Source organism: Pezoporus wallicus, unplaced genomic scaffold (assembly GCF_028554395.1).
Source record: "Pezoporus wallicus isolate ANWC-B61680 ecotype Strahan unplaced genomic scaffold, APGP_CSIRO_Pwel_v1 contig_5696, whole genome shotgun sequence".
Taxonomy (NCBI): Eukaryota; Metazoa; Chordata; class Aves; order Psittaciformes; family Psittacidae; genus Pezoporus; species Pezoporus wallicus.
This window is the reverse complement of record NW_026642402.1, coordinates 682,717-700,098: the sequence shown is the minus strand read 5'-3', so window position 1 is coordinate 700,098 and position 17,382 is coordinate 682,717. Positions and strand designations below refer to the sequence as shown.

Here is a 17,382-nt window from a genome sequence, read left to right as displayed (position 1 = left end):
CAGCTCAGTATCACAGTACACATATTCAGCATATTCACTGAAACCATTTCAAATCAAATCCAAACAACTAACAGCTGTGAAGCATGCTGAGGGAAAGATCAAGGGACAGAAAGCTCTGACAGATCTGTCACACCCAGTTACCTCCAACTTTATTTGCTACCTCAGACCAGGTTTGCTATGACAGCCAGTTAAAGTAGACATTTTAAAGAAGTTGAAAGATGAAACCTTCTAAAAGGTGAAAAGAACTGGAATGGAGGCCACACCAAAGGAATCAGTCTACCCTCAATCATGGAATGGCTAAGGTCGGAAAGAACCTTAAGATCATCTAGTTCAAACTCCCTGCCTTGGCCAGGGATGCCTCACCCTAGACCATGTCACCCAAGGCTCTGTCCAACCTGGCCTTGAACACTGCCAAGGGATGGAGCATTCACCACTTATTTGGACAACCTGTGCCAGTGCCTCAACACCCTCACAATAAAGAACTTCTCCTTATATCTCACCTGAACTTCCCCTGTTTCAGTTTAAACCCATCACTTGTCCTGTCACTACAGTCCCTGATGAAGAGTCCCTCTCCAGCATCCTTGTAGGCCCCCTTCAGATACTGGAAGGCTGCTATGAGGTCTCCACGCAGGTTCTCTTCTCCAGCCTAAACAGCCCCAATTTTCTCAGTCTGTCTTTGTATGGGAGATGCTCTAAGCATGTCGTTTTATCAAGGGAAAAAGCACCTCATTCTACTGCAGGGAGGGCTTCCTAGAAGCTAGAAATACCTCATCACTGGGAATGTGCCAAGTCAGAATACTTCTAGACTCTCTCAAGAGAGAAAAACAAAAACCCCACCACCAGAACAGGGCAAAACACGAATCAATACAGCCACTCTGAGATATGCTGAAATCTAACAGAGAAAATTAGCAAATAGCAGTAACTTCTGGTTACAGAATATAATCTAAAAGATTATTTTACATTGATGCTGCCCCCTGTGAGAGACTGAACTGAAATCAGACTCCACTGTCCATTGTCTCAAAGGTTGATATGTATGAGAAGCTGAGATGGGATTCCACCTTCCACTGTCTCAGAGATGGGTGGGAGAAGTTGAGATTAAGACTCCAACATCCATTGCCTGAGAGAAGGCTGTGAGGAATTGAAATGGGACTCCATGGTCCATTGCCTGAGAGATGGGTGGGAGGAGCTGAGATAAGACTCTTCCACCCATTACCTCCAGGACTAGTGTGAGGAATTGCTGCCCATTATCCCAAGAATCGCTACAGACATGCAGTTTGCTGCAAGACCAACTGGTCTACCAGGAATGTGTAATATTTGACATGAACAGAGGTACTCCGCCCAACTCATAATAAAAGGGGGAAAAGATAATCACCAGGTAGGACACCTCTGTGAGAGCACCCTCCATGAGGACAACTCCAAGGACACCTCCACGAGGACACCCACATCTGACTACTACTACAGACTCTTGGGGACACTGCTCTGATACCAACTACGAACCCTGAAGGACTCCCACCACTGACAATGACAACTAAAGACCCTGGGACACCGCTGGATCCATGGTGGTAACTATATCTCTGCACCCTGAATTCTTGCTTCATTTCTATCTTTTTTCCAATCTGTCCTACTGCTACCCCCTTTTTAATAATTTCCTTTTTTATAACTGTCTTTCTGTAATAAACCAACTGATAGATTATGGTACTTGAACTCATTTTTGTCTTAATTTCACTCTTGGAATCACAAACAAAACAGGTCTGATGCTCGCGTTTTCTCCAGTCGGACCCTGACACCCACACAAGAAACTGACATCTGTGGCATCTGAAACTCTTAGCAAATAGCCTAATTCCAGTTTGTCTCTGCAGCAATCCATTATCCCTGTAGACGACTGCTTTCACCCATTTAGTTGCCCCCCGTCATCACATCAATCTGTTCCCTCTTACTTCTGTCAGGATATCAGCAGGAACTCCTGTTGCCATCAGGATTGTACAGAGCTGCTGTAAGAGCCCACAGTGAAACATTGCTTTCTGACAGCTGCTGGTAGCACCAGGAGGATTTGTGGGAGACACAAGCACCCGCACAAGCTAGAAAAAACGAAGAACATCTTTATGTGAAGAGAGCGTGAGACCACCTGGAACACCAAACAAAACCAATTTACCCATTTTAAGTTTGGCCACGAAACAGAATTGCTCCTCAAAATGGAGATAAGAAATAACAACTAAACACCATGTTCATCTCATTGCTACGCTGGGCCATTTGATTTTGAGTTCAGTTGAACCGTCTAAAACCTTCAAATTTCTGACTCCGCTGCAAACCTTGCAACTATGTGATGAGAATTCAAGCTCTAACTGTCCTCCTACTTGGCTCACTATTTGTCAGAACTACTTTTCAGAAGCTGACAAACTACCTTCATCATTAACATTCAGCTTCCGCATGAAGTGCCACAGAACAGGAAAACCTTATTTCCGTTTTTGAAGGAGTAAGCAGAAGGAAATATGCCCCAAAATCAGTAATTATGAATCCACAGTGAAGGCAGCTGCTAGAACCAGGTTAATGTATTGCAACCATACATGAACTCATGCATGGGGACTCCTCATATAGAACATCCCCAGTGATCTACTGAAATCACTGTTAAATCTTCAGTTCCCCAATATGCCAGCCACTCCAAATCCACAACTTGGCACTAGTGTTTGTGCTGAAGGCACATCTCATGAATGTTGGTATCTTATTCTATCTACAAACACATGGAACTAATAGTTGACTATTACGTTATACTTACTCTTCACTGCAGAGCTGAAAGTGCTGAAAACAGTACTTAGAAGATGAAGTGTTTTACCTGCAGCATTAGGTGGAGATTAGTTACTTTCTGTGCAGACCACCCACAGTTGTCATCTCCAACCTCAAACCAAGGCTTCATACGCTGAATGTATGAACCTTCCTTGAAAAAATTCTGATTGGAATTATTATTCTTCAACAAGTTTTGCAATAGGAGGAGACAGTCTTCCACTACTATTCCTGAAGAGACAGAAAACGCAAAGAAATAATTGGAATATTACACACAGAAAACTAACTGGCTTCCAAAGAATACATAATTTGTATGAGTTCATTGGGTAGGGATGGGGAGAACTTCAAAGAAAGCCTCACAACCACTTCCTGTCTCAAAGTATACCTACTTCAGAGTAAGGCTACACAACTCTCTCTATTGTAAGCACTAAACTTAAGTTCCTCTGGAACTACGTCATGATTCAAATGCAGCAATTCTTTGTGAATTAGACATTCATTCTCTTCAATCACTGGCTACATCTTCAACTCATTTCAAAGCTGCTTTCTCAGTTCTTTAGGTAGAGAAGCAATTCTTAGAAATAGCCCTTACAATGAGCCAGTTAAAACTCAACTCCTTGGAGTTCCAACAGTTTTTTTACTCTCGGGTTTTAATCTGTGCTGAAAAAGCACTATAGGTGCTTATCAAGTATGTGCTCTGTGAAAGGAAATCCTCAGACAATTTCGTCCATAAAACAACACTAGTAAAGGCACTGGTACTGCTGGGATGCCTCCAAATCTTACTCAGTGTGAAGCATAAGGACTTACTCCTTGCACTCCTGAACACACACAAGCAGTTCTGGACTTGGGAGTGGGAGAAAAAAGCAAGACCAGTTTAGTTCTCCCACTAGGTAGAGCTGCAGATGGGAGAAACAGACACGTGGGGGGGGGGGCAGGGCAGGGGAGAGAGCAGAGAATTCTGAGCATTTAAGACTTCACATACCAACTCACCTAAAATTATTAACTACCTCAAAATAGCAGCTCTGAATCAGAGGCTTGCTTAATTCTTCCATGCCAACACACCTGGCATAATTCATCTGGGAGAGAAGCATTAACTGCTCCTGCATCCCACAGAAAAGTCATGGAACAGCAAAATGCCTTGTTACTAACATAGATCCTGTAGCAAACTACAACTGGTGGTAAACTTGTGTTGCTACTAAAAAAATACCTAAATGCTGCATCATTTTTGTTCAGTCTTTTTAATACCCTTTCCCCCCCAGCTGGTAAATGATTTGGCAAGGAAATTTGATCAGGAAACTGAAGTTATTAGTGAGGCTGAAGAAACTCACCAAGCTGTTATTTCCAGCCACTCCAAGCATCCAAGGATCTCACAAGAGGAATGCAGATGCTTAACTCAGTAAGTGACAAATGCAGCACACATGTATCTGACACTGCCATTCCAAGTGTACACATTCACAGACATCAGCCAAACAAGACCACACAAACTCATGCACAAGTGCTCAGAGACATTAGCTGATGTCTTAACTACGTATCTCAAGACTAGGTTTCAAAAGATGCTCAAACCCTGCCTACTTGTTCAGTCCAGTTTTGGTACTACCAGGCTGTATGTTTTGATCCTTCTAGCCACTGACATAGCTACAACCACATACTAACATCAGCCTGTAAACATCATCACCCAATGGTTTGTGCAGAAGCACATAACTAAGTCTTGGATTTTTCTGTACCTCCATCACTGTTTCCTTCTTCTGTTATGATATCCAGAAGTCTCTCAAAGGCATTCTCGAAGGCAACAATCTTCTGTATGGCTGCATTACTTTTTGTTAACTGCTGTAACAACAGGACTCCCTTGACAGGTAGGGCAAAGAATAAATTAAACTTAATTTCACTAGAACTATATTGCTTTTCACAAGTCACAGCTCTTAGAAGGAAACTAAATCAGCAACATAATCCTGTCCAGAATCTCTGTACTTCAAAACAGAAGTGCAGTCCTGTTAAAGACACTAAGCAGCTATAAAGAAGAAAGAAGGAATTTGTAAGGCACCCATCTCTTCTGTAATAATCTGAGCGTTTTGACAGCTAATCAGGAAAGAGGAAGGACTGCAATTAACCTGACAGAAGGTGAAGAGAAATATTAGCTAACATACTACGAAAACCCTGCACAAGGGTCAGCGTTTGCATTAAATATCCAGTAATGGTTTGCCATTGTTATGAGGATGGTAGCCTGACATCCAAAGGCCACACAGCTCAGCTGTGGAGTGAAATATTCCCAATTAGCGACCACAATCATTTCTTCACACGTATTTAACTGAATTCAAATTCTGCACAAGTATATGCAATTCAGGTAACAGTTACTTTTTATGAAGAGAATAAACCACCTTTGTTCTGTACTTACATCATTTCGTATAACCTCCCTAGAGTCTGCTAGTAAATCCATGAGTCTGGAAACACCTGTAAGAAACACATACAGAGCAAGCATAAAGAGGTGCAGCCCCTCTAGCCCTTTGCAGGGCTAGAGCTTCAAGTTTATCAGCAAGAAACTCAACCACTCACCCATAGGGCTGACAAGAATTATCTGCTGCACTTGAGGTCCTTGCTGCTTTAAAAGAGATGTAAGGAGTTTCACTCCAGGCCAGCGAACATGGAAATCAAATTCCTGCAAAGATGGAGAAGAGGACATCAAGTAGTAAACTCCTCAGTATTCATCTTCCTCTTCTAGATCCCAGTTATGAACACACACCAAACAGATAAGAAATTTCACCTGCTGTCTACTTTCTTTTCCATCCATCCTATCTCAGCACTCAGCCAGCAAGTCAAAACACTATCCTGTTCTTTGTATTTTATCGTCAGCAACTTGAACACCCAGCAGCTTCCCTTCCTCCCTCTCCTCCAGGGTAGCTTTCCAAGCTGTATCTTCTTTCTAAAAACCAGCCAGTCTGATCCTGCAGGGATCAGCCTGTATTAACCAGAAATCCAAGAGAGATAGAATAGCAAACTCTTCTGCATCTTCTTCCTATTACCAAAAAGTAGTAGCAGCTTCTCTTAAAACTGGGTCTTGTCAGTTCTTGAGCATTCTCTTGCTGACAAATCATGAACAGACTTGACCAACCACAACAAACCTCTGGGTTCCCAGGTCATCTCAAACTCATTCAACTGACCTGTTCATCTAGGTCATCTCCAACCCCAAATTCACCATGTCACATTTGACATAGGCTCCACTAGAAAGCCAAGAGAAAAGCTATATCCATTATGGTCATCTCCTGATACAGCATGATATGCCTCTCAGTATTCCAAGTATGATATTACTACTCACCTCCACCAGAGTCAGCAAGAGTGTGACATTTTCGTGCTGTTTAATGAATATCTCTGTGAACTGACTCCCCAAATCATCAACTTTTGTTAAGTTTTCTTCTATAATAGTAAAAACAATGTATTACAACACATGATTGGAAGAACTTCAGGTCATTGTAACTTTTATTCTTAAAGTAGGGCCACCAGAGACAGAAACGTCTAGAGTCACTGCTATAATGTTCATTACTCTCAAAACAAACACTGACACAAGCTTTACACAAAAGAGAAAAAAAAACACATTACTCTAAACATGACTTTCATTGAAAGGTATTTTGTTTTAAAAACAGGAGGGAACCAAAAATCTACTAAACAAACTCCTTTCAGTGTCAAAAGGAAAAAAGGTTCTTCCCATTGATCACACTTCACTGCAGAGCCATAGCAAAGGCACTGCTGCTCATTTTTTACATCCGGTTGCCCTACAGACCATGCACATGTACATTCATCCCATGCTAGCTAATGGCTAGCAGGCTCAAGAACAGCCTGAAGAATACATCACAGAAAATATATGGTAAAGCCTCTAAATTTCTGACCAAATCTGAAGGTCTGGATTACTGAAGTGAAGGCAAAACAAGGCTTCTCCTCCTGATTAAACTGCAGGATTTACAGCCTTACCAAGCAGACCCTAACAAACCATTAATAACTGAGCAGACATAGAAAGTGTCAAAGACCACACATAATCTTCCAAGTGTACCTTGTTAAGGGCATGGCAAAACAGAGAAATCAAAGGACTCTGCTATAAAAATTTGGTGCTAAGAAAACAATTTTAATTCAAACAACCCAATTCAGACTGTTGTCAATGGTGTTTTGCTGCAAGGTATCACTTTATAGTATCTCATGTTTTAAGTATTTCCAGCACAGGAAAGAGATATTTGTTTGGCCTTTCAGACATCATAGAATGGTTTGTCAGAGAGTAAATGATCATTGCTCTAACACAATGTGTGTGTGTATATATATGTATACATACATATTTGTATGGTGTCCCTGCCTATGGCAGAGGGGTTGGAACTAGATGATCTTACAGTCCTTTCCAACCCTAACTATTCTATGATTCTATATTTTGTTCTTGAAACAGGCTTATCAGTAGGTAGCTTACAAGAGGGAGACAGAAGCAGCACCTACCTGCTGCCTTTTTTTTTTAGCTGCAGAAACTAGGAAATACTATTAAAAGATGACAAAAGGGAGGACAGGCTGTGTGCAAAACTAGCTCTGGCACAAATCATCTAGAAGCACGAGTCCCACAGTGAGCAATCTGAGGCTGAGGAGCTCATTGAGTCTGGCTCACTCCTGGTTTACAGGAGTAAATTAAAACCTCAGGTAAGCCACTGCCACAGAAATTTGGCTGCTGCACTTGCTACTACAGACTAAGGGGAAACTCAGCTGAGAATCATACCCAGACTACAGGCACTGAAGCTTGCTGCAAACCAAGGAAAGCCCATAGACCTGCACTTTTTTTCTTTTAAATAGATGCTCAAGTCAAAACATTTCACTCTGAATTTCCCTGTGAGCTGTAACTAAATATCTTGTCCTTTACCCAGGATCTTACCCAAGTCCTTTAACTCAGCTACAAACTGCAAGTGTTTGAATTATGGATTCCACCTAATCCCAACTCTTGTCCTTGCCCAAGTTTCAGATGCTAAGGCAAAGCCTGAGCAGTACCCACAACTCAGCCTCTTGCTAGTTTGCTGTAGTTTTTATTTATGCCAAAAGCTCGACTCTACGTCACAATAATTAGGATTAACCTAGAAAAGAACCAAATTAAAGTTATCTTTTTACTTTCCTCTCAATTCTAGCTTTATTTTAATCAGTATTTCTTGTACTGATTTTTTCATTTAAAAAAAGAGACGAGCCACGCAGAAAGAAACTGGCAAACTGCATCTTCTATTTACGTGGATACACCACAGATCTTGCAACCAGATTTTTCCCCATAATTACTCTTTTCATCTACACATTGACAGGGCTTAAATAAAGAGAACAACTTCTATCTACTAAGATTAGCTCTGAATGATTCACTAAGAAGCAGCACTGCAAACTGGAATTTAATCTTAAAATTAACAGATTACATGCTTTGTGATAAAACCAGTTTACAAAAGGAGAACATACACAGTGTTAGTGGGAACTTATGGTAGAAGGGAACACTGTATTTTAACATGCACTGCTTAAAAGAGACACTGTGAAGGATGTGATATGCAGTTCATGCCTATGTGTCCAACTTCAGGGCTTCTTGAAAACAGAAGCTCTAGTCACAAAACTTTTGCCCATTAAAATCTTACCAGTTGTGAGGCTGCATGCTTTCATGACATCCTAAACAGGAATTTATCAGTATCACAATCTCTGGAGATCAGATGGCATTCCAACATTCCCAAATCACCCAAGAAATAAAACTGGGTAGACACTTCAGCTCTAAAGGACATGCAGAAGTTTTCACCAAGCTCTAACACAAGTCCTTACAGTGTCCTTTTTAAACAACAGTGTTACACGTGTGAGCAGCAACCGTGTCTAAAAGTGCCATACTTATAAAGGTGTTTTTACCTTCAGAATCATCTTTCATTGCAGATAAAAGAAAAAGAAACAAGAGAAAGGTTTACAAGTTGAATAGCTTTCCAAACACAACAACCAATAGCAGCATAAGCTCAGATTTTCAAAGTGGCCACCCTAGCTTTGTACACCAGCAATTACTCCTTCTGGTAGTTCTTATGAAGGTAGCCAAACTAAACCACCCCATAACTCTTTCAACACTGGCAATCTCACATACATAACTCAAGTTTGTCAATTCTTTGCTCATTCTAAGAGACTGCTAATAATGTGGATTTTCATGTTCATCTACCCAAAAGCATAATGGAACAAGCCTTTTTATTTGTTGTTGATGTTTTACTCTTAAAAACTTGGAAAGCAGGTCTACAGCCATTTGGTTTAGAAACAGTTTCCCAGGCTACCTGTATAGTGTCTACTTCTACATCTAACTGTCTTGGGAAGGACAGGCATAGTCTCTTTCTACAATGCCACAGTGGGGCTAGAAAAGAAGGTTTTCACCCTTATACATAGCCACCTTTCATAGGCTCCTGAGATCTCTCTCAGTATCACATAGTAGTGTCCCATCTGACAGTAAGTCAGAATTGCCCTTTCCCTATACAAAGAATTGCTTTATTCTTTATTTACAAACTAGAAAAAAAACAATTCATTATTCTATTCCAACCTAGCTGCTCTTCATAGAACATAGTTTTTTATATTAATAAGCAAGAGATCAAATACTACTTTAAAGCAAGCTGTGTACAACATGATTTTTAGCACTGTCTTAACAGCTACATAATAACAAAGCAAGTCTCAGTAAATCACAGGGCATTACAATTTATGATTTGAACAAAACCACCAAGGGAAGCACCTCCACAGTTAATACAGCTATTGCTACCAAGCACTTACCTTGCTCCTCCTCTTCTAGGTCATTCGATATTACATTGTAGAGAGTATCCAAGGCATAGCCAATTATTTCAGAATCTGAACTGCAAATAAAAGAACCACTTTTCTTTAATGACTTATTTCCAACCACTCTTACAACACAGGTAGTTCCCTTGGCAGCATGAGATCAAGTGAAAAGGACTGATGTTGACAGACATTTCATAATACCATGTAGCCATAAGCTGTCTGGTCCCTGAATAGAGTCAAACTCCCTTTCCCAGTTCCATTCCCTCAGGTGGCCACATCCAGAAAGTCTGGTGACTTAACATGACTGCAGAAAGCTTCACTGTCAGCATTTCTCCCACTTTGAGTCATTCCTTCCAACCTGCTCCTCAAGTATACCAGGAGAAATGTCTGGGAGGGATTCGGACCACATCACAGAAAGCCACCCAAGGGAGCAGCAGATGAGCTTCAGCACCAACCCAGGAAGGACCCTCCCTGCCACTCCATCAGTGGGAACCAGGGGCTGAAAGCTTGTGCTCCACGTGACTGCAGTAAGTTTGGGATTCTCCCAAACAGGCTGGCCTCTGTGACACCAACTTGGACTATATCCAGTTATTAAGGGGTTTTGAACTTCAGGCAGCCCCAGGAAGCTGCTGTGCAGCCAGTCTAAGCATTATTAGTATACCTGCTTACACCAAGACTTTTCTCTTAATAAGCCCTGTTTTAAGACAGACCCGTTTCTTCTGCACTATGAAGACCAAGCAATCTGTAAACCCTATGTTACAACACAGTTCAAGAGTTGAACGGGGATGTAACTGGTTTTGTTCCTTGCTTTATTGCTCATCAACCAAGAAAGTGTGAAAGCACAGCTGGCCAAAAAACGAAAGGAGAATAAAACCTAACATCACAAAGGAAGGCATCTCAGAGTGCAGAAGAACTCTCCTCACAGCTCTTTACATGTCTTGCCCAAGCACCAGAATAGCACACTGTCAGAACAAGACCTCTCAGTCAAACTTCTAAGTGTTAACTTTCACTGAGCAATAAGGCACTCAAAGCAAGGGCCAAAGATCAGCTTGCATGGCAAGAAGCTCCTAGGCAGGTTTGGAGTAGAGGCCTACAAACCAACCTAACCAGCAATCTTAAAAAACAAGCCTTAATTGAGGCCAGGTATCTCTGCTAGATCACTAAAGATGACAGACCTAGAGTAGTTGTTACCAAGAAAACTGGAGATGCCTCAAGGTGATCCACCAGCTGTGAGAAGACATGGTGGAGCAACTGATACCTGCACTTCTGCCACTAAAGGAAGGGTTTTAGCAAGCTGTCAAAGTGACATCTAACCTCCCTTTCTATGAGTGACACTAAATCAAAAGCTAGAAATCAGGCATCAGTGTAGTCTGTTCTTTGACCTTGGGTTTTGAATTGAATCCTTGTCCTGCTGATGTCCTCCCAGGACACTGGCATTTTTCCTCAATGTGTCACTCAACTCATACCACCTGCTTTTAAGATGGGCTTTAATGGAAACAAAAGGGGGGAAAATTATCTCCTCTGCCAAACTGTTAGCCAAAGCAGGTAAAGCAAGCTTTTACTCCATGAACACCAGAAGGTATGCTTGGACTTCCAGCCTGCTTATGTTTTCCCTTTATTGACATTTTAGTTCTTCAACACAATAACACAAGGCCTGTGATTTCTTTTTCATGTCAGTGAAAGAATTTCACATCTGTAAAACACATAGAAATTATTTCCTGGAGACTTAAAATGCAAGCTTCAGCCTTGCTTTCTTTTGCCCTTTTTAGGGACATCACAGCAGCTACAAAAGGATAAGCAAATTTTACACACACATGATAAAAGCAGGCCTTGTTTCTCTTGTTACAAAAGGAGCACATCAGAGGAGGACAGCAGCATCTTTGCTCTTCACTGCCTTGCTACCATCTGCTGTTCACCACATACAACATTTTTAGTGAATATTCTGTTCAGACTGAAGCTGTGCAGCTTTGGCTCTGTAGTGAAAAGCAGTCAAGGAATACACTACCAGCCTCTCACACATCCATAAATGATAAAGCCTTTATCCAACACAACAATCCAGCAGAAACCACTTCAGATATCTTGCATCCTGGTGCTTTCCTGTGGCGCTTGGCCAAAGTATCAGTGCCACACTCCCTGAGCTCACACACAATAGAAGAGACCTAGGGAAGCAAAGGCACCATGTATTGTCTTGCCCAGGTAGGATGCGTCCAAGATGCTTTTACCTATTCTCCTAACACTACAGCATTTCACTGTCCCAGTAGAAAGAAGCATCATCTATACTGGAAAGACACACATAGAACAGCAGAGTGTTTCTATCATGGCATGCCTAGAGAGGAGGGCATTTTATTCACTCTAAAAACTCAAGTCATGCTACAGCTATGAAAGGGGTAGTGACATCTGTATTACCTCTTACACAAGTTGTAATGAGAAGCATATTACAATACAAAAATTTGGAACTAATAGCACAAAAATAAATGAGGTTTGTGCCTTATGAAAATAATTCTTTCTCCCAGGCTCACGTTAGGTTTCAAACTATTAGAACCGCTATAGTGAAATGCAAAAACCTTGCTCCATCAGTAAAAACAAAGCAGTTAAAGATCCAGCAGGCTTCCTACTCTGGTACCTCTCTCACACCAACAGTTAATCGGTACTGGCCTCTTCTGAAGCTAGTGCCCAAATAATCCCTGGTGGGATGTGGCAACATCTAGGCAGCAAGTCAGGAAAAGTCCTCCGGCAGATCACAGTTCATATTACAAAATAAACATATAGCCTATGAACACTGGTGTGTATAAGAGTCTGGAGCATTTAAAGGCTGACTTAGGAGCTTCGTCTGGCTCCAGGATAGTTGATGCTCATAGCTGAGAAACTAGTGCAAGAAGTCCGCCTCCTACATACAGAACAAGTTCTAAGCATTCAGGCAGGAAAGGGAGCTTAAGACAATGTACAAGTAAACTGCGTGTAAACAAGTGGAATGACATGTTAATTTAGAAGTGCTGTATTTCTGTTCCAGGATAAATAATTCAAAGCAACAGTCTAAAATCTGAGACAGAAATAAGACAGGCTACAAGCGGTGCTCACCATTTCAGCACAGCCAGGCCTTCTCAGACAGCTTTTTCACTCAAGGACTATGTAAAAAAAGTTGACATAATTCTCAGAAAAGAGCTGTGCTATCCTACTTGACTCAGAAGGTCTTAAAACCAAATGGCTTTTTGATTAGGTATTGATTTCACAATGAGCTGCTTTACATTAGGTAATAATCAATTCTTACCAGCAAAGTTGCTTTTATTTTGCATATTATTAACACATATTCCAGCAAGACAAATGCTGCTGAAGATCAGGCAGTTGTACATCTTGAACTATTCCATTAATCTGGGGTAACTACATAATAGGAAAGCACTTGTTCTAGTCTCATGTTACAGTACTTTGTACACCAGCTCTCCTTTCCACACACGCGCTCAGAACCAAGGAATTCAGAGACCCATGCCTGCTTCTGGCTCCTCCCCATAATTCTTTCCAACCAAATGCCTGCAAATAAGGCTGGAGACCAGATAAAGGCTCCCCTGGTATAGCCCAACCAAGCCTTGCTTCTACTCAACCAGGAACTAAGAAAGGAATCCCAGTGGATGAGGTTCACATTCTGGTTGCACACAAGACACAGCAACTACAGGCATGCATCCCAAACAACAGGCAGACAGGTGTGTAACATCTCAACCACCATAAGATAACAACCATCAGAAGCCTCATGGCCAGAGTCGCCTCAGGTGCTCAGTCACCCCTCTTCAGGCCAACCTAACATCACTGAAAATACACACTTCCCACCTCCCTAAAGCAAAGCTGCACAGGAAAACAGGAGTCACTATCTGGACTTCAGCTTTCCATTTTCCTGGTCCCCTCACATGTATAATCAAATTAAACCTTCTCTAATCTTAAAACAGCAACAATCAGTGTAGAGAACTAGCACACGAGTCACTCACATGAATACAGTGACATGTGAGAAGACAACTTGAGTCTGTGATTGAATTCTGTTTTCTCTGGTTGCATTGCTGCTTCTTAGACATAATCTTACGCAGCTGCAATGCAAAAAGAAAAAAGAGGAGGACAGGAGGAGGAAATGAGCATTTGCCACTTCTACAGAAAGCTTCAGGGCACCCCAGGTGGACACTGAAAGGTGCAAAGATCACACCTGTGGGCACACATGGAAGAGCAGGGATGGCACAGCAGCACTCTCCTCTGTCAGACCTCCGTCCTCACAGTTCTGCAAGCCCTACAGCTGAGCCTGCCACTCATTTACCAACCACTTATTCTGATGAGCTGGCTGTGGTTTGTATTACTGAAACTAAAAGTCTCCAAAGCCTTACCTCTACAACCAGTGACACCACACAGTGCACTCACACCACCTGTAACACATAGCTGAACTGATCAGACATGTAACCTTCCCTTTCATCACCCACATCCTACAAACCAGACATTCATTTTTAACTGCCCAACCAATGGAAAGGAAGTGACAGAACTCACCTAGACACCAGCCCTACACTTCTTCACATCTGGCATAACTGGACAGGCAAGGAAGGCCATCACCAGCAGCCTTTGGCTGAGCACAGCAGAACTTACATAAGAAAAACCAAGATGCCTCCTTCCAGATAGTAAACTGCTGCTTTCCCAGTTCTCCTTTGTCTCAGCACTAGGAGACACCCTCCTACTTTCCATGTGCACACATGTAACTATGCCGCACATGCCCTTATGACTGGCCTTCTATGTACCTATTTACCACCTTCATGCTCAAATGCAGGCTAAAAGACCTTCACACAACACTCACCTACCAAAACACCAGGAACATGCACTATTTGAACCTTCCATCACCACAAACAAGTTCCAAATTACAACATGGGGTTACCAACAAGTACACCAATGCAGTCAATTGCAGGAAAAGCTAGATAGCAAAGTTGGGTTTTTTTCAGACACTGGATTGCATAAAACTACACTGTGGTCCACATGAAGGATTTAAACTAGTGTCATCTGGCTTACCAGTAACTAGCTTTTGTATTTACTTGAGTACTTCAAATTGAATGCCTGCATTACTTCCTATGACAGGACTATTCTACCAGTTCACTAGATGACACACGTTAGAGAAAACACACATTTGCTGCCTTCACTCTTCTGCTCTTAATCCTGGCTAGTTCACCTTGTGCCCAGCAGCAGGCTGATTCATGTTATGTCAAATCCTGTGTTTAATGAACATTGTCATTTTGAGTTTCCTTTTTCACAACAGTGGAAAAAGAACTAAGGAATAGTGAGATACGCTAAAGGTATTACCTTTACTCTGGAACTGGTCTTTCAGTCCCTCATTTGAGTTCCTGGAATTCAGTTCTTTTCACCTCGAAACAGGCTCTAATTACCATCATAAAAGAAGCCTCCCTGATGGATGAGTTGTTGGAACCCCAGCTTCATTAGTACAGCCAAGAAAAGCAGTATTTGTGGGTTATGGGCTGGGGAGGGGCTGCCGGCAAACGCAGTGACATGCTTACCGGTCTGTCTGGAGAACGTGGATGAGATGTTCCATCGCCTGCGTGCCCACCTCCAACCGGTACTTCTGTTTGGAAAAAAACTGAGTAGTTAGTGGTCTAGTCTAAAGCCCAAACGTGGCTTTGAAAAAACTCATCACAACATTACTACAAACCCCCTTGGCTCTTCAGGACCCTGGGAGCTTACCTTGGATAAAGATTTAAGAGCACGGACGGCATCCCTTCGGTCATCCAGTAACGTGGAAGAAGCTACACGGTCACACAGCTTCTGGATCTGGAAACGCACCGGGCGCAGGTGAACACAGACAAGGTCCCACTACCACAGCCCGGCTTGTCACCGCCCGGGAGAGCTGCCGAACTCCACACGGATCCACGAGTCCCGCTCCCCGCGTAGACAGGTGTCACGGCCCGACCCGGCCCCGTCCCAAACCGTCGCCACAAGCAGCCGGGAGGCTCCCTGCGCGACCCCGATCCTCCCTCCCGGCCAGGCCCCGTCGGGCCGCGCGCGCCCCGCTCACCGTCTCGGCACCGGAGGGCTGTGGCCCAGCGCTAGGGCCGCCCATGACGCCCCACAAGAAGCTCATGGCGGCGCGGCGCGGCTCGGCTGGGCCCGCGGAGCCCGGCCCGCTCCCCTCCTGCCCCAGGCCCACCGCTCCTGCACAACCCGCCGCCGCTGCCCCCGCGGCGGAAGCAGCCACCGCGCCTGCGTCGAGACGTGGCGGCGACGTGGCCGGCGGGCCGCTGCCACTAGGCACCGCCCGGGCCCACCCCCGCGCGTGTCGGTACGGTCCCGGGAGTTCGCCCTGCCAGCCGCCGCGGACCAAGCCCGTCCCCCCGTAATTACTAGCTTTATTAGGCCTTTGAAGTAGAAGAGGAGGAAGCTCAGCCTTCACTCCCCGAGTCACCCCAGCTGACAGCGCGCTCTGCCGTCACTGCTTGCTTTCTCAGTAGAGGGTAAACTAAGCAATAGTGTGACGACCAGGGCACCTCGCACAGAGTTCTGTATTTCTTTCAGACCAAGCAACAGATCCGCAGGGGCCAGAGGCAGGAATCTGCCTCAAAACTACCCCTGTAACCCATTACCCACGGCATCTTGGGGTCTGTCTGTCCAGAACAACCCCAAGACAAACCCTAAGGCTTGGAAATCAGAAACAGTCCTAGAGCAGAGGACTAAGCAGGTATGGTTTTTTTTCAGAGGCTGAACTGCTGCAGCACTCACTCTCCCTGCTCAAGAACTACAGCCACGAATCAGCACTCCCAGCACTCCTAGCTGGCCCAGCCCTCCTCACGGAGACCCACAGGATTTTCAGTTTGGTACAGTTTTCCTTTCTTACGTTCCTTCCCCCCCCCCCGTACATATCAAATTAGAGCCATTTTTATAGCAACAGTAGCAAAATAAGCCAGAAATTGTGACACAAAGTCACTCACCTGACTCAGGACTAAAACCAGTTTGTTCCATTCCAGGTAGAAAACCCTTCTCGCACTGTGATTTAAACTAGGAGCTTTGGGAATTTTATTTTCCCTAGTAACTAAACAATGAAATCAATATTTTAAATTAAAATACATAATTGAAAAGTAATAATTTTCTCTTTCCATGTTCAAAAACTATTCCTCTCCCATATAACAACAGACATCAAAAAAATAAAAAAAAAAATCTCTAAAAAGATGGGCAATCACAGCAGTCATTGCAGAACAGGCTTTTGTCAGACCATTGTTCATTTCTAACTACTTGTCACATCAACAACACAGCCCTGAGCACTTCATCCTTCAGCAGCTGCAGCAAACCCTTCAACCTAATTACATGAAGATGCAGAGCTACAACATCTCCTCTCTGCAATACCTCAACCCCTGCAAACTCAGCTCTCTGCTGCCTTGCTTTCCCCCTTTGAGGAAAGCATCTTTGCTAGGCAGCTGCCTTCTCCCATAACAGGCCAGAAGACCCAGAGTTTGAACCCCCATCTGCAAAGCACAGAGTGCCACCAGGAGCCTGCTGGGATTCTCCCTCTCCCCTGACCCTGGTTTTCCCCACAGACACCACCTACCAAACAGCCTAGAAGGGTTCCTACCTCACTGCACAGCCTTCATTGAGGTTTACTGGCCAAATAACTGGATGCAATCACAGCCAAGTCCCGCTTGGTGAGCACCAGCAGGGGCAAGCCAGCCTCAGTTGCAGTACACACACCTAATGCTGACTGTGCCAGCTACCCCACAGCACAGAACCTGGACTGGCCCAGTAAAAGAGACACGGGTTTTTCATTGACGAAAAGATCTCCTCCTAATCCAACAAGCCTTGGACACCATAAGGGTTAAGGAAGGC

At 43.5% G+C, this 17,382-nt stretch overlaps 1 protein-coding gene across 6 annotated transcripts in view; it reads right to left on the bottom strand.

Moving 5' to 3' along the window:
- USO1 (USO1 vesicle transport factor) overlaps positions 1-15,667 on the bottom strand; it is a 29,788-nt gene extending 14,121 nt beyond the window's left edge. For 2 of the 6 annotated variants that reach the window (XM_057429880.1, XM_057429877.1), the window contains exons 1-11: positions 15,584-15,664; positions 15,253-15,339; positions 15,069-15,133; positions 9,541-9,620; positions 8,653-8,664; positions 6,086-6,183; positions 5,326-5,428; positions 5,168-5,223; positions 4,500-4,620; positions 2,831-3,009; positions 1,938-2,078 (exon numbers count right to left, since the gene is read on the bottom strand). In XM_057429880.1, coding sequence (XP_057285863.1) covers positions 1,938-2,078; positions 2,831-3,009; positions 4,500-4,620; positions 5,168-5,223; positions 5,326-5,428; positions 6,086-6,183; positions 8,653-8,664; positions 9,541-9,620; positions 15,069-15,133; positions 15,253-15,339; positions 15,584-15,649 — 1,008 coding nt within the window. In that variant the 5' untranslated portion in view covers positions 15,650-15,664. Of the gene's footprint in view, positions 1-1,937; positions 2,079-2,830; positions 3,010-4,499; positions 4,621-5,167; positions 5,224-5,325; positions 5,429-5,533; positions 5,901-6,085; positions 6,184-8,652; positions 8,665-9,540; positions 9,621-15,068; positions 15,134-15,252; positions 15,340-15,583 lie in introns of those variants that run through there. The other 4 variants (XM_057429876.1, XM_057429878.1, XM_057429875.1 and 1 more) reach the window with 3 other exon arrangements.
- Positions 15,668-17,382: the final 1,715 nt, after the last annotated feature.